The following is an 18,602-nucleotide window of genomic DNA, read 5'->3' as shown; positions in this document are numbered from 1 at the left end:
CGCAACACGCCCACGATGAGGTCTGGGCTTACACGGGGCTCAACACACGGCCTCCTGGGAACACGCTCCAAAGCGGCGAGGCGTCCCCCAGGTGAGGCGAGCACTGAAAGAGGCAAGCGGACAGGCTGGCTGGAACAGACGGGTGTGGGGTGTCGGCGTTTCTAGCCCCCAGGGAGGAGGTGCTGGGAGCACCAGGGTATTGTGGGAAGTGCTTTGTATTCATGCCTGACAGTGTGAAAGAAGCTATTTGCATATATTTGCATATATATTTGCATGAATATGCAACCACACTTAAGTTGCGGCCCTCGGCATGTGCTCTGAGTGTCATTGTGGCCCCTGGGGCTTCCAAAGTTGAGCAGCCCTGCAGTAGAGGGTGGCGTTGAGGCCGCTGTTGGTGTGGGCCAGGCCCCTGGTGATGGGGAAGAGTGCGGCTGGGTGTAGGAGATGGCTTGGGGAAGGGCACCAGGCTGAACTTGATGACGATGCTCCAGGCTGTCAGGGCTTGGCTGGGGAGCCAGCAGACGAAGAAGCAGAGCACCAAGATGGTGACTGACCTGGTGACCCTGGATCTCCTCGGGGGGGGGGGGGGGGGAGGCAGCAACTCAGCCTCATCCTGCCCAGGATCCAGAGGAGGAGGAAGCAGCAAGCCGAGATGATGGCCAGGCTGAGGACAAAGCCCAGCAGGAACTGGGGGTCGAGGTCTCCCAGCTCTGGGAACTTGAGCAGGCAGAGCTCCTGCCTGGAGACAGCGGCGGAGAAGACGGCATGTGGCAAGGTGGCTACAGCAGCAGAGAGCCAGAGGGTGGCACCCACTGCCTTAGCCCTGCCCCTAGAGGAGGAGCCCTGGGGGCCTTTGGGGAGGACACCCCGGAGCTGAAGCGGGCCATGCTCATGGCTGCGTGGAAGAAGGCGCTGGCGTACATGCTCATGGCTGAGGCCAAGGGGATCAGCTTGCACACGGCCTTGCCAAAGGGCCAGCTGACATCCAGGGCCGTGTCCAGTGCCCCAAAAGGCAAGGTAAGAACGAACTGGAAGTCTGTCACCGCCAGGTTGAGCTCAAAGAAAGTCACATCGCTGGACCATCTCGGTGGGCTCCGGTGCCCAAGAGGCAGAGCACCAGCAGGTTCCCCGCCACCCCCAGTGGCTGCCAATATTGACTGGGTGGTGCCCATGAAATACAAACTGGCAGTTTCCATTGTCGCCAGCCCAGCTGCTGCAGCTCCACTGTCCCGCTCAGCAGAGGTGACACGGAACGGAGCAATTGAAAGGGTCTGTTTGGGAGATCACGTCTGCAAATGGGATCCCGGGAGGTTCCAGGTGTCCTGGGAGTCGGTAGAGCTGAACAGCTAGAGAATGGCCTGCCGAAAGCGGCTCTGGTCTCAAAGCAAGCTTCGATTTCCATGAATTCGACTGTGCTGCGTTTGCGTTGGGCTTTAGTCTGCAGGAGAGGAGAGTGGGGGGGGGGTTGACAGCAGGGTTCCAAAGGAGGGTTCCACAGAGGATGGAGAGAGGCTGTTCTCAGTAGTGACAGATGGCAGAATGAGGAGCAATGGTCTCAAGTTGCAGTGGGGGAGTCTAGGTTGGATATTAGGAAAAACTATTTCACTAGGAGGGTGGGGAAGCACTGGGATGGGTTCCCTAGGGAGGGGGTGGAATCTCTCTCCAGCCCTAGCGGTTTTTAAGTCCCAGCTTGACACAGCCCTGGCTGGGATGATTTAGTTGGGGTTGGTCCTGCCTTGGGCAGGGAGTTGGACTTGATGACTCCTGAGGGCTCTTCCAGCCCTAGGATTCTAAGCTTCTACATCTTTCTCCACAACTGAGCCATGGAGGTCAGTGCCACTGACTTGCGGGGGACCTTGGGCATGTCACAGCCACACTCCATGCCTCTGTTTCCCCCTCTGTAAAAGGGGGCTGACACCCCAACCTCCTTGAGCCGTGGGGCATGGGGATTTTGAGCTCTGCAGAGGAAAAGTGCTGGGTGTCATGTGTCAGATTGCAATTGGCCCTGCCGGCCGGTGGTCAGTGCTCGGGGAGCAGAAGTCAGCTGTAACCTAAACAAGCAGCCACTGCAGAGCACAAAGGCTGAAATTCTGCCTGTGTGGGAGGCCAGGCCCTACTTAAATCCAATGTGGGTCTTCACATGAGGGCAGCAGAGGGGCTGCTATGACACAGGCCATAAGCTCCCCTCTGCGGGGGGCTGCCGGGGAATGCTGGCAGGGCTGTGATGGGTTTGGGTCCAGCAGTAAGTCAGGGGGGGAGGTTCTGTTCTTGGATTCCATGAATTGACACAGGGACATGGATACAGATGGGGGATCAAACCCCCAGCCCTGCTCTGCACGAGGGGACTTGGGCACAGAGCTGAGCGCTGATCTGTGGAGTAACCTTGGGTACGTGGCTCCCCCTCCCGTCCTGAGTCCTGAGAGCTCCTTTGCAGTCCGGCAGGGAACAGGGAAGTCTAGGCCACCAGGGTCCTGTCAGGGAACTGCTAGCAGAGCAAAGAGACGGGTTCTCAGCTCCCAGCAGCCCCTCGTAGCCAGTGCAAGGGACACACAGCATGGACCCCAGGTGGGGTGTGTAGACCGGCACCGCTGCATGCAGTGGCTGCAAGACAACCTAGTATAGGTCAGCCTAGGGTTGTGTTGCATAGAGTCACCGGCTTTCCCTTCCAAGGTGGCTCATCTTCCCCCCTCCCCCCGCCTTGTCCCCCCACTCCTCTGTCCCTGCTGGGTCACACTCAGCCAGCTCGCTCCCTGTGACCGGAATACAAATGACCCCCCCCCCTCACACACACCCTCCCGGCTTCCGCAGCTCAGAGCGAAACCAATGACTTGCAAATCAGCGCCCCTCTCCCCACCACCAATGGGACTGGCAGCCGCTTGCAAGCCTGACAAGGCGTCCTTGGGCGAGGTTGTAATTTTCTTCCCCACCACGGCAATAATTACAGCGCCGGTGGCTGGTGCCTTTTTTATCAGCCCCCCCCCCCCCCACACACACACATACACACTCGACCCAAAAGGGTGAGAAGTGGCTGTTGGCATTTTGGTGCAGAGCCCTGGCTGGGTATAGCCACTTGGCAGTCACGTATTCTGCAAAGGGCACCGGCTGTGCTGGGAGGGCTCCGTCCACGCGGTGCCTCTGCATTGACGCCCCGCTTAGGAAGCCTCCCTGCCCCCCCCCCCCCTTTGATCCTGTGCTCCTTACTTGGCAAAACTCATGCGGAGTTATGCAGCATGGCAAAAGGACCTGATCCTGGGAGCTCTGTGTTGTTATGGTGGTGCCAAGAGCCCCCCAGCCAAGAGGAGAGACCCACTGCGCTAGGTGCTGTACACACACAGAGGCAAAGCCAGCCCCTTCCCCAGCTGCCCCGGGGCCTGACAATTTAAAAGGGCCTTAGGCTCCCAGCAGCAATGGTGGGGCTGGGACTGTCACCCTTTAAATCACCACCAGAGCCCTGCATGCTGCGGTCCACAGGTGGCTGAGGGGGGGGGGGCGCAGCGCAGTGTGCTCTGGGTGGTGCTGAGGCCTGGCTGATCCAAGACCCGCCCCTTCTTCCTGAGGCCCCTCCCCCTCCAGGGGTGCACAGCAGGGCCCCCTCCCACCTTGCTCAGCAGCCCAGTGGGTCTCAGCTCAGTTTGCTGCACTTTCTGGGTGGGTGGCTGTCCTGCTGAGGGCAGGGGGGACCAACTCCTGGGTGTGGCGGAAGATGCTGGAGCAGCTGGTTTGTGGTGCAGGACTGTGTTTTGGGACCACCCCAGACCGGGTGCACTGTGTGGGGCGCAAACACTACGTGAATCAGGCTGTAGAGGGGCGATCGACTGTCCCGGGGTTGGGTCCTACCAGAGCCAAGAGTCCTGGTGATGGAGACTCTAAGGGCAGGTTGACACGACCATTAACAGTGTAGAACCGCGGTGTCCATGGCAACTGCTATTGTGAACTAGCCCCAACTCAGCCCCCTCCCCATTGTTCCTCCTGCAGCAGGGAGTCATCACTGGTAGTACAGCCTCATGGCAGCCTCCCCTCCCCAGTATTGGAACACCAGCACTGGCCTCCTGTGGGGATTGGGGGCCACAGTGGGAGAAAGCCCTGAGCCTCCCTGCCAGATCCAGCATGCAGGGAACAAGCAGAGCTAAAAATGGCTCAGAGCAATAGTGTTTTCCTTCCTCCCCCACCCCCTGCATGCGAGAAACAAGCAGCCAAAAATGGCTCCCTGCGCATTATTTTTGTTCCCCTCCTTCCTGGAGGCTGGTACGTTACATGGTGCCTGCCACGTGGCATGAAAACAAGTAAATGCCCAAACCCCCACTCCCTCCCTCACCCTCCCCTGGCCAGACAGCCTTCCCCCTGGCCCCTTGTGCCCCCAGCCCCATGGCCAGAGACCCCCTGCCTTCTGTCCCCTGGCCAAAATCCCCCTGCCCCATGGCCAGACCTCACCCCTCACCCTCTCCTACACCCCACCCCATGCCTAGATCCTGCACTCCCATCCCTATCCCATTCCGTGGCGGTCCTGTCCTGCACACTTAACCCTTCATTTCTGGCTCCAAGCCAGAGCCTGGGGGTGAGGCAGAAAATCCACTAACCCTGGAGCCTCAGAAGAATAAATCTGGCCTGAGGCCTTGAACCTCAGGCCTCCCTGCCCCTCGCCCCACCATGGGGCTGGAGCACCAGGGCAGAGAGGTGTTGCAGTTGGGGGTCTCATCAGTGAAAGCTGGGGGGGGAGAGTTGAAGGGTTTTTTTTTTTTGCTTTTAACTTGTGTGGTCCCCAACTGATTTTTCTGTGGGTCAGTGGCCCCGACCCAAAAAAGGTTCCCTGATTTAAAAATGAAGGCTGACCAACAAGCCCACACTTGGGGCCCAGCCCCCATCTGGATGCAGTCATAATGTTCCTGCACCCCCTCCCACACCAACCCTGAGCCCATCATACACCTGAACCCCCTGCCCTGAGCCCCCCACATCCCCAGTCCCCTGCCATAACACTCCTACACCACCCACACACCCCAATCTTGTGCCCTGCATCCATCATATACCCCAATCTCCTGCCCTGAGCCCCTCATACACCCCAACCCAGACTTCTGCACCCCCACATCCCCAGCCCTTGCCATAAGATTGACAGAAGACAGCCTGAATGCCTGCATGAAGCTGGATTTGACCAGTTATGATGAAAACGTCAAAGAAATGTGTGAAAAGTTGCAGCAGCAGAAGTCCCATTAAATAGTCTGTGAGTACAATGTTTCGTTGGTGCTCTTATTAATCGTTGTGTCAATGATCAATAATAGGATGTTGTAGATTTTCAGTCATGCAAATGGGCATTCCGCCATGCGAACAGACCCCTTGTTCTGAATGTTCATGTTTGGCTCTCTGAACAGGTTGCCGACCCCTGCGGCTAGCATGTTGGACACCGCGGGCGCAGACGCACCCTGCGAGACTGAAGACTGAATCTATTGGGAATTCACTTGCCCTGCCCGGCTCGGCTCGGCCCTGGGTAACAGAGGCAGTCAGCCAGCAATGGGGCTGGTGGACTTGGCTATCTCCCCTGAGCAAGGAAGGGGGGAGCTGCCAGCTGGCAGGCCAGCAGCGCCCCCTGCTACTCTGCAGAGCGGGGGTTGCATCTGTGACGCAGACACGGATTTGAAGCCATGTCCCCAGCCAGGAAAGGCCGACGCCTCCTTATTCCCACTGCCAGACTGAATTGCACAGTGCCCGGCCATCTCTGCACCTGTCCCCTCCTCCTTCGTCCCCATGGGTCTGCCAGTCTCAATGAGCCAGGTGCCCGCAGCCTGTGCCAACCAGGAAGTGCCACCCGACCCTTGCTCTGTTGTCCAGCTCTCTACGAACATATGCACTGGTCAGGCCCTGTCAGCAGATCCCTCTCCCTTCCCCCGCCTCTCACCCCTCCCAGGGGTTAATCTTACCCTTTACCCCGCCCCTGCTCTCTTGCTGCCCCCCCTCCCCAAGCCATGGGGACATCATAAAGCCAGGGCACTGGTGGAGTGAGAAGTCGGGTCAGGGTTTCCTCCTGGCTACAAGGGCGTCTGCAGGAGCAGGAGCGGCCCTAGACTAGCTGCCAGCAACCGGCGCCCCCACCTCCAAACCCCTCAACCATATTGCGCCACCATTTGGTGCCCCATTTAACTTGGCATCCTAGGCGACCGCCTAGTTCGCCTCTATGGACAGGCCGGCCCTGTGCAGGAGAAGGGAGGCCCGTCCCCAGAGGATTTTCAGATCCTCTGCACAGCTGGAAAGCCGGTCACGGGAAGCATGCGGGGAGGGGGGTGGAATGTCGCAGGCCGACCCTGCCCCTCCTCCTGGTACCATCCCGGCCCAACTCCACAGCGGCTCCTTCCAAAATATTTTATTAGGAGACAAAACATCAAGCTTAAAAAAACCAACCACTCCCCGACACAGAGAAACACCCCATGGCCCAGCTCCTCTGGGACATCCCTGGGAAAGAATCACAGCGTGTCCCCCATCCTGGCCAAGGATCCTAGCTAGGGACACGGCTGGATTTTGCAGGTCTCCCTCGGGGTTCTCCCTGTGCCCCCCACTCTCCCGGCTGCTATTGTCCTGAGAAGTGGGCTCCCCAAGGAGGGGGGAAGGCCCCCAGGTGGGGTTCGCCCGCCCTGCTTAGGGGGTTCCGCGGCTCGCGGGTGGGGTTGTCGAGGACCCTTGTGCACATGCAGTCAGACAGCCGCTCTCCTACACACGTACAGCTCCAGACACCCCCACGCTGCCTGGCAGCGGAGCCGGATCCCAGCGCAGGGCTGACGGGGCCTGCTGCATCTCAGCTGCCAGGTGTAGTCCGTGCTGCTTCACTGAACTCCAGGGCGGGTGGGAGTCACGGAGCTCAGCTCCTGGCTCCTGAGGGGCTACCCGCCCCCCTCCGCCCAGCTGTGCCTGGCCAATTCCCCACCCCCTCAGTGAGCCCCAGGAGAGGCAGCGCTAGGAGCAGGCGGAGCTAGGGCCCCAGCTGCTTGCGTTCCAGCCCCCTTGCCTGGGTCCCTGGGGTCTTTCTGGAGCATTAAGCAGCTAATGCTCTCCCCATAGACACTGGGGAGGGCCCCCTGTGTTTTTCCAGCCCTTCCCCTGCCCTTGTCACAGGGGGCCCAGTTTCCCCTTAGCGGCTGCCCTGGCACCTCTCTCGGACAGGACCGAATCCTGTGTGGAAGTTGCCTGGCCCCCCAGCACTCTCCCCCAGCTGCATCCCTTCCCCCCGGACTCCAGATCCCATCTCCCCCCCTCGCTTTCTGCCCACCGCCCCGGGCCAGCGAGGGGACCGAGCGCCTGAGCCCCACCTTCCCTCCCAAAGCCGAGGGGGCAGAGTGAAGGGACACAGACGCCGGGCGGGGCTGGGGTGTGGCCGCGCCCGGCTAAATGTCTGCGATGCCCCAGGGGCGTAGCTGGGGGGGGGGGTGGCAATACGGGGAAATGTAAGACAATTCACAGGGAAACCTCCCAGCCCTCAGAATCTCTAGGGAACGGGGGGGGGGGGAAGAGGGGAGCCCCGTGCTTGCTCAGCCAGTCCCAGACTGGGGGGAGGGAGGCTGGAGGGGGCCAGCTAGGCCTTGTTCCTTTGTCCTCCGGTTCCCTGCAGCCCTGGGCTGGTGACGTGGCCGCTGGAGGATGCTGGAGCCTCAGAGGAGCCAGCGGCTCCCCTCCCCCCCGCCCCCTTCTCTCACTCTTTCGCCACACACACGCTGCCCCACCCCCACTCCTGTCAGTGGCCCCCCAGACGGGGTCCTGGCTAGCTCCCCGCCCTCCCGTTCGCAGCCTCGCTCAGGCAGGGCGTGGGGGAGGCGGCGGGGGGGCGGTCATAGCTCCTCAGCTGCCTCCAGCAGCGCCCGGCTGGCTTGGCTGGGCTCTGTCCAAGCCACTGAGGCTGGGCCGTGGCCTGTGGCGGGGTCGTCGTGCCTCAGCCCCTCCAAGTCCGAGTGTCCGTCCGGCGGGAGGGCCCCCGTCCCGTTGCTCTGCGGAGCCTCCGCCGGGGGCCTGGCGAGCCCGTGGCTGCGGAGGAATTTGCCGAGGACGCCCTGGGGCTCGCCCTGCACCTCGCCAGCGTACTCCGTCCACACGGGCTTCTCCGGCTCCTCGGGGCTCTCGGCGCCGTCTTTCATCAGGGCATAGACCACCCGGGAGGAGGCGTCATTATGGAGCGACCTGGAGAACACTGTCATGGGGGGGGAGGGGAGACGAGTCCGATCAGTGGCCCGTCTCCCAGTGCCAGCCCCCCAACCACGCACCGGGCCCTCCCCCCCGCCCCACCTGTTGGGAGAATCGTCTTGCACTCGATGGAGCTTTACCCGGCACGGAAATTGCTCCACCCACCACTGCAAGGCAGCCACCTCTGGGGTGGAACGTGACGGCTGCATAATAGCACATGGCAATGCTGCCTGGGGGGTCACGCCCTGTACTGAAAGGCAGCCACTTCTGGGGTGGGATGGGGTAACTATTGAACAGCACACAGTAACGCCGCAGTGCTCGTGGCCCCGGGAGTGAAAAAGACCCAATGTCTAGGGTAAACGCCATCGGGCTTTTAGGGAGGCAGGGGCCAGCACTCAGCCTGGACAGGGCAAACCCAGTGCCGTGGGAATTGTAATGGAAGCACATGGCGATGTAAAGCTCCTTGGGTTCATATTGATTGGGAAGGCAGCACCTGATTGGTGGGGGCAGGATCATGGCCTGTGGAGAAGGGCTCCACCTGCTTCCCCCTCCACCAATGTCATCTCATGTCAGTATGTTCCTGGTGCCACAGATGGGGAAACCGAGGCACGGGCCTGGGGACAGTGCCTTGGCCAAGGTCACCTAGCGATCCATGACAGGGCTGGGCTTGGAAGCCAGCTGTCCTGTCTCCCAACCCCATGGCCCATCGCCTGGGGGTCTGTGCAGGACGCCTTAGCTCCCAGGGGGCAGCCGGCTGGTTCTGGGCTCCCGCTGTGTTCTGCACACTGCCAGTGCGTACCTCTCACCGGTCCGAAGGCGCCTTCCGGCTCTGCTTTACTGGAGGCGAAGGGGCTGATGGAGGGGAAGACGATCAGGGCGAAGGAGAGCAGCAGCACCTGCGAGCCCGAGGGAGAGAGGTGTCAGCTGGGCCCCCACCCCCTCTCGGGGGGGGGGGGAGAGGCAGGAGACGGGGAACATTGGTGCCAGCCAGAGGATCTACTTCAACTTCCCTAGGGACACTGGGAGCAGGTCATGAGTCTGGGTCTGTCTGTCCATCCAGTCCCCTTCATGCCCTAATGTCTGTCTGTCCATCCAGCCCCATTCATGCCCTAATGTCTGTCTGTCCATCCCGGCCTCCTTTGCACCCTAATGTCTGTCTGTCCATCCCGGCCCCCTTTGTGCCCTTGTGTCTGTCTGTCCGTCCCGGCCCATTCATACCCCAATGCCTGTCTGTCCATCCAGCCCCCTTCACACCCTAATGTCTGTCTGTCCATCCCGGCCTCCTTTGCGCCCTTGTGTCTGTCTGTCCATCCAGCCCCCTTCATACTCTTCTGTCCATTCCCAGTCATACAGTGTCTGCCTCCCTCTCCCTCCCCCCCCCCCCCCCCCCCGCCTACTGGTCCATCTGCCCTTCCTCGCCCGTGCCCATTTCTGTGGCATTGGGGCGCCATCCTGTGGCCAGCGGCCAGGGAACCGGAGCCTGCGCTCTGACGAAGTGCACCCGCAGTGCAGGGGCAATGACGGAGCTGGGGGGGGGGGGAGCGCTGCAATTCCCAGCTGCTGCGGAGCCGAGCCGGCCCCTGGAGGAATTTCGGGCCCTCGGCCGTGGAAAGGAGACAAGTCCTGGTTCCGGAGGCGGGGGAGGGAGAGTTCCTCAGTGTCACGCTGGGGGAGGGCTCTGGCTGGGAGGTCCCTGGTGTTTTGCGGGGGGCAGACAGGAAGGCCTGTTGGATCCAGGTCTCGTTTAACGGGGCTCAACCCCCTGGAGCCTTCTCCTGACTAGCTGCCCTGCTCCCTAGGCCGCTCTCTCGCCCCCCCTCCTGGCTCCCGGGGCGATGGCGGTGGAGTCCCCGAACACCCAGGGCCTTGCTAGGGGCAGGGGTGGCAGGCCGGGCTGGGGCCTTGTGGCTACATGGAGGCAGCGACAGCAGTGGGGGGGATGGGAGATAGAGGGGCCCCATTAGGTCATACCCAACAGAGCCCCCTGCTCCCCAAAAGCTAGGCCCAGCCCCCCTTGGGGGCTTCAGCAGAGAGGGGGCAAATGGGAAGAGGCGTCAGCAGGCGTCTCCACCCACCGCGACGCAGGTCCCCGTCTGGGCGGCTTTGCTGGTCGACTGCACCACGAGGGCCTGGACTTTCCTCAGCTGCTCCAGGAGAGACCTGGAAGGGGAAGAGACCCCCCCGGTCAGACCCATGGTGCGGGGCATTCGGAACCAGAGAGCGGCCTGGATCAAAGCCGACGGCCTGGGCTCATCTCTCGTCCCAGCCAGGATGGCCAAGGCCCCAGAGCTGAGAGCTAACTCGGCTCTCTGGGTCTGTGCGTGTCCGTCTGGCGGCTGGATCAGCCGCTTCCTCGGCTCACAGGGGAGGCAGAACCCCCATCCCCCCACGGCGGGAGCAGGGAGCCGGACTCACGAGTTCTGCTTCTCCAAGTGCAGCACTTTTCTTTGCAGCTCCTGGTTCTGTGCCGTGCAGGCTGACATCCTGGGGGAGACACGGGAGGAGACATGAGCCGGCGGGGGTGGGGGGGGGGTGAGTTGGAACTGGCGGAGGGGGCAGAGAGGAACCGGGGGAGGGGGCAGAGGCTTAGCACTCGGGAGATGCACTGCCTTCTTAAATGGGGTGCCCCACGTGCTCCCTCCCTGCCCCCTCCCTGAACCCCACCCCCTGGACCCACAAGCATCACTGCCACTGGGCAGAGATGGGACATGGGGGCAGGATGGAGATGGGGACAGGGCTGGCTGGGAACTCCCTAGGGGTGTGGAGCAGGTTCCCGCCTGCGCTGCCAAGGGCGCGTTTTGCCCCCCGGCGGTGGGTAAATGACTCCTGAGGTGCAGGGTGGGGCCCAGCCCCCGCAGGCCTGAGGCAGACAGCCCCGGCAGGAGGCTGCTCCGGGTCTCACCGGCTCTCCAGCCCGTCGATGTACTCCTTCTTCTTCTTCCGGCTCTCCTGAGCCGACTGCTTGTTACGGATCTTCCTGCGGATCTTCTTCAGCACCCGCTCCTCGTACTGCAGAGAGAAGGGCAGACACCGGCCCACGGGCACTGGGGGGGATTCCTGGCTGGGATCCTTCCAGCCCTGCCCCAGCCCCCCGTGGCCTGGAGAACGGATAATGCTGTGTGCCTTTCACTGGGGGGTCTGGAATGCTCTGCGGAGAGCCGTTACCTGATACTCCCCCAGGATGGGAAACTGAGGCACCAAGAGGGGGACTTGTGAACGAACCGGATTCTCTGCTCTCCTTCCCTGGGCTGATCCCTTCTATGTGAATAACCCGCTTCCCCCAGGGCCTAGGGAAGACCTGTCCTACCGGATGCCCCATTCGCTGTCCCTCCCGCCAGGCTCCCCCACACTGCACCCTGGGGGAAGTGGGTACCACCACACTGCTGGGATCGGTGGCGCTGCCTGGGCCTACTCCAGGCCTGGACCGGGTCCTCAGCGCCCACGGCACGTTGCCATGCCAACACCAGGCCAGAACCTACGGCTGAGTCCACAGTGTCCCAGCAGGGAGCCCTCCATGCCCCCACCCCTCCACGCCGGCCCAGCTGGCTCGCCACGCGGGATGTGACCGGTTAACCGGTAAGTATCACTCTTAGCAGGTGGCGCTGACCAGCTATGCTTACCCGGCGGCCCAGTCGGACTGGAGCGGCTCCCTGCCAGCCCCAGGCTGAGCGGTTACCTGGTTAGACCGACCGGTTCACCGGGCAACCGATTAAGGGGATTTTACAGCCCTACTCTCCCCGCGCAGGAAGGAGAAGGCTCGGGGGCAAAGGGGAGCCCGCGGGATCCTGTCCCTGGTCTCTCCTCACCTTGGTGAGGGGCAGCTGGGTGGGCAGCGTGACGCCTTCCTTGCCCAGCAGCTTCTTCTCGTCCTCCGTCAGCACCAGCTCCTGGCAGAGCCCGTGGGCCTGTCTCAGCAGCACGGGGCTCATCAGCTGCTGCTGCTGCTGCAACGGCATCAGCCCTGCGTTACCCCCGGGGGTGCCCTGCCCGTCACCAGGGGTTCTGCTTCCCCTGGGTTCCCACAGGGTCAGCTGGCGGGACCATCCCCCGGGCAGGGAGAGCCCACCGGGCCCCTCTGCTGACCTCGCGCTGGAAGGGTCAGGAAAATTCAAGGCTGCAGGGCCAGGGCTGAGGGGCGCTGGGGGGAGCAGGCTGGAATAGCGGGGGCAGGGCTGCAGGGTCAGGGCTGAGGGGTGCTGGGGGGTGCAGGCTGGAATAGTGGGGGCAGGGCTGCAGGGCCAGGGCTGAGGGGTGCTGGGGGGTGCAGGCTGGAATAGTGGGGGCAGGGCTGCAGGGGCGCTGTAGGGGGGCCAGGCTGGAACAGCAGGGACAGGGCTGCAGGGCCAGGCCTGAGGGGCGCTGTGGGGGGGCCAGGCTGGAACAGCGGGGGCAGGGCTGCAGGGCCAGGCTGAGGGGTCTGTGGGCCCGGTGGGGCAGTGCTGCAATAGCAGGATGCAAGAGGAATGGGTGCCTGGCGCTGCCCTAGGGAAGGACGCTTTTCACAGCACCTGCTTGCTCTGTGCCCAGCCCCCACGGGAGCCCAGACCATCCCCTAATTCCCACGGGACGGGCCCAGTTTGCCCTTGTCCTGCAGCTCAGTGAGGCGTACAACAGGCACAGGGAGGGCAAAGAGACGTTCTACACGGGTGCCAATGGCGGCGCAAGGTGCAGGGCGAGACAGCCTGGGGCTCTTTGGGCCTGACCTGCAATCCAGTCATTGCAGAGCCAGGGGGGAGCTGGGGGGACATTGGGGGGCTGCGGAGGGTGGCTGGAGGATACAGAGAGGTGGGTGGATGGATTGGCAGACGGATGGATACAGTGAGATTGCGACGGAGGGGTGGGGACAGGAGGATGGATGGAGAGCAGGTGGGGACAGGTGGGTGGGCAGGTGGATGGATGGACGGATGGATGGACAGACGGACGGATGGATGGAGAGCAGGTGGGGACAGGTGGGCGGGAGGTTGGATGGACGGATGGTTGGATGGACAGATGAATGGATGGAGAGTGGGTGGGGACAGGTGGGAGGGCAGATGGATGGACGGATGGTTGGATGGACAGATGGATGGATGGAGAGCGGGTTGGGACAGGTGGGCGGGCGGATGAACGGATGGAGGGATGGAGAGTGGATGGATGGAGAGTGGGTGGGGACAGGTGGGAGGGCAGATGGATGGACGGACGGACGGATGGAGAGTGGATGGATGGAGAGCGGTTGGGGACAGGCGGGCGGATGGATGGACGGACGGACGGATGGACAGTGGATGGATGGAGAGTGGGTGGGGATGGGCAGGTGCAGCACAAGGCCTCTCACCATGTCGCAGCTGCTGGACAGCAGCAGGTCCTTGACTGTCAGGGTGCAGGAAGCTGCGATCTGCGCAGGAGCAGGCAGGTCCGGACTCTTTGAGAAGAACCCCGGGTTCCACAGGTCTGGGGGGAAGGCCAAGGGGAGACGTGGAGTCGGTGGGATCGGCGCCATGGGCCAGCTGAGCGATTTCCTCCTCCACACCCCGAGCTCCCTGCAGGACTCCCCCGGCTCAGGCTGCTGGGCCTGGCGCCTCCTGCTTGGCACCCGGGTTCACAGCCGGAACCGGAGCAGAGCAGCGGCTCCTCCCGCGCCCTGGGGAGCCAATCCCCGGGCGACACAGGGCGGGCGACGGAGTGTCGGCCCCGAGTGGGGAGCTCAGTTACTGTCTCTGCTGGCGGAGCCTGGGGCTCGGGGCTCCAGCTACCAGACCCTCAGCTGCCGGGGCTGCGCCTCCCTTTGCCAGGGCTGGCTGAACCCGCGGGACTCACCGCCATCTGCTGGCGACTCAGGGTTTTACTGGCAAGAGCCCAAGACTGGATGAGTTTCTGTGCTCGGGATGGGCAGCTCAGCCCCATGCGCTGGCTGCGTGCACATCCGTCCGGGCCCAGGGAGCCCCATGTTCTGAACCCCGGGCTTCCCCCTGAGCCCCCAGCTCTCTGCACCCCACGATCCCATCTGAGCCCCCAGATCTCTGCACCCCACGATCCCATCTGAACCCCCTAGCTCTCTGCACCCCATGATCCCATCTGAGCCCCCCAGATCTCTGCACCCCACTATCCCATCTGAACCCCCTAGCTCTCTGCACCCCACGATCCCATCTGAGCCCCCCAGATCTCTGCACCCCACGATCCCATCTGAACCCCCTAGCTCTCTGCACCCCACGATCCCATCTGAGCCCTCCAGATCTCTGCACCCCACGATCCCATCTGAGCCCCCCAGCTCTCTGCACCCCACGATCCCATCTGAACCCCCTAGCTCTCTGCACCCCACGATCCCATCTGAACCCCCTAGCTCTCTGCACCCCACAATCTCATCTGAGCCCCCCCAGATCTCTGTACCCCAGGCTCCCCACCGAGCCCCCCAGCTCCACACCTGAACTCACCGAGATCTATGGAGACTTCGGCCTCCCGCAGGTCCGTGCCAGGCAGGCCGAGGGCGGGCTGGGCCTGGCAGGATTCCTGGTAGGGATACGCTGGCTCACCGGGCCCCCCGTCCGAGGAGCCCCCCGGGCTGCCTGTGGGCACATAGTGCTGGGGACTGTCGAGCTGGTCCGAGTTCGGGTCCTCGGAGATGCCGCTGTCGCTGGCTGCTGGGGACCAGTTCGGGGAGTCGGCGCTGGAGTCCCCGGAGCCCAGGATGGAGCTGAGGAAATCCTCGTTCTCCTGGCCACCGGGCAGCAGCTGGAGAAGAGAGGGCAACGAGACGAATCACCCTCAGAAGGCGGCGGGGGGAGCATGGCATGGCCAGGGCACGACCAGCCTGGGGTAGGGCTACGGCTCCGGGCACTAGAGTAGGGGTGGGGATCCCAATGCACCCAGGTGGGGGCAGGGCTGATGTGCACTCAAAGGGGTGGGGCTCCCAGTGCATCGGGGTGGGGGCGGGGCTGATGTGCACCCCAGGGGGCGGGGCTCCATCCTGGCACTAGTGCACTGCACCCATCTGATTGGTCAGTGACTTGTCGGCCTCCCAGGCAGAGAGGGGGTCCCCTGGGAGCCCTATGGCCCTGCCTCCCTCACCGGCCCCAGGTGCGGGGGAGGGGGCACTCACGCTCTGCTCTGCCCCGGGCCAGCCGGCCGCTCGGCTCCCGAACTCCACGTTCCGAAGGATCCCGTCCTGTCCGTCAAAGAGCAGGTCCAGCAGCTCCAGGCTGTCAATGCTGCCCAGCTGGCAGCTGGAGGCCATGTCTGCTGGGGAGAGACAGCAGCCTCAGGCTGGGTCAGCTCCCTGGGCCACGGGGGGGGGACGACGACTCTGTGAGGCGCTTGGGGCGCAGAGCGGGGGGGGGGCTCAGCAGGGGGCTCAGGGATATAGTGAGAGATGGGACAGGAAGGGGAAATCCCTCCTGTTGGCCTCCCCTGGGGAATCCCCACCCGCCCCAGGTCCTCCTCTCTCAGTTTCATCAGCTCCTTGCTTCGCACGTGCCATGTCCCCGCAGCATTGGGATGGGGTTTCCCCGCCGGCCCTTTCTTTGGGACTGGACCCGGCAGTGGGGCCCCAGGGGAGCATTCGGGTCCTTCCCCTGTCTCTGCACTGGCCACGGAGCAGAACCCAGCCTCTGCGGTTTATTGCCTCTTCCCAGAAACACCCCCCACCCCGCTCAGTCCGACTGGAGCCGCATTTACTGCCGGACTCTGACCCTTCAGCTTTTCCTCTGCCTGAACTTCTGCTACGGCCGTGGCTGCGTCTCCAGCAGCGCCCCCAGCTGTCAGGGACCAACACTACAGCGCTCTCCCCTGCCTCCCCCCAGGCAGCCTAGGCTGGCCCAGGGCTTCCCTCCATGCCCAAACGGAGAGAAAGACAGGCCAGTATTCCCCAAGGGGATGAGTGATACTGGGAGGGGGGCAGTGGCACAGTAAGTCACCGTAAAGGAGGCTGCTTTTCAGAAAGTTCTGAGCACCCGCTCCTCTGACAGGCAGGTCCCTTTACAGTGTCCCAGGTCTGGGGACCCAAAATCGCTAGTCACTGCTGAAAATCATGGCTGTTCGGTAGACACAAAGAATTGAGGGGGAGGAGGGTGTCTTTGGGTGTGTGCGTGCACCAGGAACTGCTAATGGAAGGGAGCCAAATATCTGCAATGTGTTTCATAGCCCCTATACTGCCAGTATTCAAGGGAGATTCTCTGTTAGCTTAAGAAACAGGAAATGTCATTGTACAGCAGAGCTCTCTCCCAGTTGCTCCACTGGGATGCCCAGTGGCCGTGGGGAATGGCACAGGGACACCCAAGAAGTCTTAAGCCTTAAGCCTCCCCACCTCGCTGCCATGCAGGAGGGAGAGCTGTGGGGCAAGCTGGTGACTAATAAAGGTCTCTCCAAACTGCTCCATGCTTGCAGGCTTCACCCTGCTGGATCCCCAGGGATCAGCTGTTCTCCATACGGCGGGTCTCTGGGAATGGGCACATGCCCGACTCCTTCCTGCATGTGCCGATCCCATTTTGCTGAGCCCCTGGAGGCACCATTCACCGAGAGGCAGCGGCTGCCCCAGCCATGGAGCAAGGACCCTGGGCTGGTCAGAAGTGTCCAAAGCACCCAATATCCCACCTGGCTGCCTCAGGTAGGTGAGAACCTCAGAGAGGTGCTGGGACCTGAAGCATCCTTGCTACATCCCAGGCCTGGGGCCGTGCCCCGAGGACAGTCCTCTGCCTGTAGAGCCCTGTCTGGTGGCCCCTGCCCAAGCGGACAGAGGTGGGTAGAGGATCGGGAGTGGGAGGAGATGGTGGCTGGCTTTGGGGGGTTGAGAGGAGAGATGACTGGGCATCTGAAGAAGGGGAAGCAAAGAGGCCCAGAGGGTGGGGTGATGGGCTCCCTCCTTGCCACCAGGACCCTCTGAGCTGACCCCTGCCTGGATAGATCAGCGATGATTTCATGGCTGATTCTCCTGCCCCATAGCTCAGTGGGGCACTGGGGCTGCCCACGGGGTGCCCAGGAGGCGGGATCCAGTTGAGTGCCTTTCAGCTGACACTTCACATCTCTATTTTAGGCTCGCCAGAGAGAGAGCGAGGCAGAAAACAGCCCCTTGGCTTTGGGTCGTTCCCGCTCTAGGGGCAGGAGCAGCTGACCTGCGGAAGGGGACAGCAGACGTAAAACTGATCGTACACTTGATCGGAGCCAAAGCTGCCCGTAACTTTGGCTGTTTCCCTGGTATGAATCCAGAGCCATGGGCTGCTTCTGCACTCACTTGTGTCGGACACCAGAAAGACTCTGAAGCTGATAGAATTGCACCTGTGCAAGGCTAGCGCAAAGGCCACGGACTCCCGCTGAACTCCTCCTGCTCCCCCCCTTCCGAGCAAACTGGGGCCTGTTAGTTTGTCATTGCTGCGAGCACAACACAGCAATGCCCATGATGGGTTTTTGTTCCAGTCCATTGTCCAACAACAAACAGCTTTCCATTTTGAAGACATCGGGGGCCTTTTGTTAAAAAACTGGACAATGTTTCCATTTTCAGCCAGCCGGCTGCCTGACCACAATCCCAGCCTTTTGGGTCGGGTTTGGGCTGGCCAAAATGTTTCTGTTTTGCAGCAACCCCTTAAAAATTTCAGAGGGCAAAGCTGGAAAAAATCTTGTGGGTTTTCCTCGAGATCTTTTGCAGGTACAAAAAAGAAAAATCAGTTCCCAGCCAGCTGCGCCCTATCGCTATGAGGCCAATTTTTTTCAGACCTCAGCTCCCATCTAGGTACTTAAATACAGGACAGATACTCCAAGCCTTAGCCTTGCTCCCCTCTCCCAGTCCCTGTTGCACCACAAAGAGCTAGCTGAGCTTCTGGGAAATTCTGGCTACTAATTTGGGGGCCCAAATGTGGAGTGACAACGAGCGCAATCAATTTGCACCATGCCACCGACGGCCTGTCTCCTGTGAAAATTCTGTCTCTAATCAATAAACAGGGACCAGCGTCAATTACATTTCCCAGGCGTCAGATCTTCAATGGCCAGGTCTGGACTCAGGGCTTGTAATGACGACGCAAAATACCAAGGAATATTGGAGGGCAAGTTTAAAAAAACGGAATGAAAAACGCCTCCGGCCTGAGCCGGACCTTCTAAGTCTGGAATCTGGATGGGAGCTGCTAAATAATTTGCTATGAACAGCCATCGGGGGTTGTTGAATCCCTCTTTGGCCAGAGCCCTGCTCTCTCCCTGCCCCGACCTTTGTCCTGTTGTTTGTGCAGACCTGATAGCCATAGGCGAGGAAAAGAGACCCAAGGGACAAATTTCTGGAGAAAAAAGCCCATGAACTCACCTTTGTCTAGAGCGAACACCCACTCACAGTGGCTTTGCTGATACAGACCGCCGGCTGGGGGTCCCCGGTGAACCCCGGGACGCACTGGTGGCTGGATGAGTCCTCTCTCTCTTTCTCCTTCTCCCCAATGCTTCCTTTGCTCAGTGGCAAAGTTTAAACTCCAGCAGAGCAGAAATAGCATCCAGGATTGCAAAAC

At 61.8% G+C, this 18,602-nt stretch overlaps 1 protein-coding gene and 1 pseudogene across 3 annotated transcripts; both read right to left on the bottom strand.

Moving 5' to 3' along the window:
- Positions 1 to 324: 324 nt before the first annotated feature.
- Positions 325 to 1,402, bottom strand: LOC142819058 (relaxin-3 receptor 1-like; annotated as a pseudogene).
- A 4,932-nt stretch (positions 1,403 to 6,334) lies between these two features.
- CREB3L3 (cAMP responsive element binding protein 3 like 3) lies at positions 6,335 to 18,602 on the bottom strand. Of its 3 annotated transcripts, none has more exons than XM_075903012.1 (10): positions 18,407 to 18,602; positions 15,224 to 15,363; positions 14,559 to 14,856; positions 13,463 to 13,578; positions 11,961 to 12,098; positions 11,057 to 11,163; positions 10,570 to 10,638; positions 10,230 to 10,314; positions 8,954 to 9,050; positions 6,335 to 8,161 (listed from the first exon to the last, which is right to left on the bottom strand). In XM_075903012.1, the coding sequence occupies exons 1-10, from the start codon at positions 18,585 to 18,587 to the stop codon at positions 7,806 to 7,808; spliced, it is 1,587 nt and encodes a 528-aa protein (XP_075759127.1). In that variant the 5' UTR covers positions 18,588 to 18,602; the 3' UTR covers positions 6,335 to 7,805. The 3 variants fall into 3 exon arrangements, with proteins under 3 accessions (XP_075759127.1, XP_075759129.1, XP_075759128.1); XM_075903014.1 differs by having other exon boundaries at positions 11,961 to 12,095; XM_075903013.1 differs by having other exon boundaries at positions 15,224 to 15,360.

This window comes from Pelodiscus sinensis, chromosome 19, assembly GCF_049634645.1.
Source record: "Pelodiscus sinensis isolate JC-2024 chromosome 19, ASM4963464v1, whole genome shotgun sequence".
Lineage (NCBI taxonomy): Eukaryota > Metazoa > Chordata > Testudines > Trionychidae > Pelodiscus > Pelodiscus sinensis.
The sequence above is the reverse complement of the archived record's forward strand: the minus strand, read 5'-3'. Positions and strand labels throughout refer to the sequence as shown.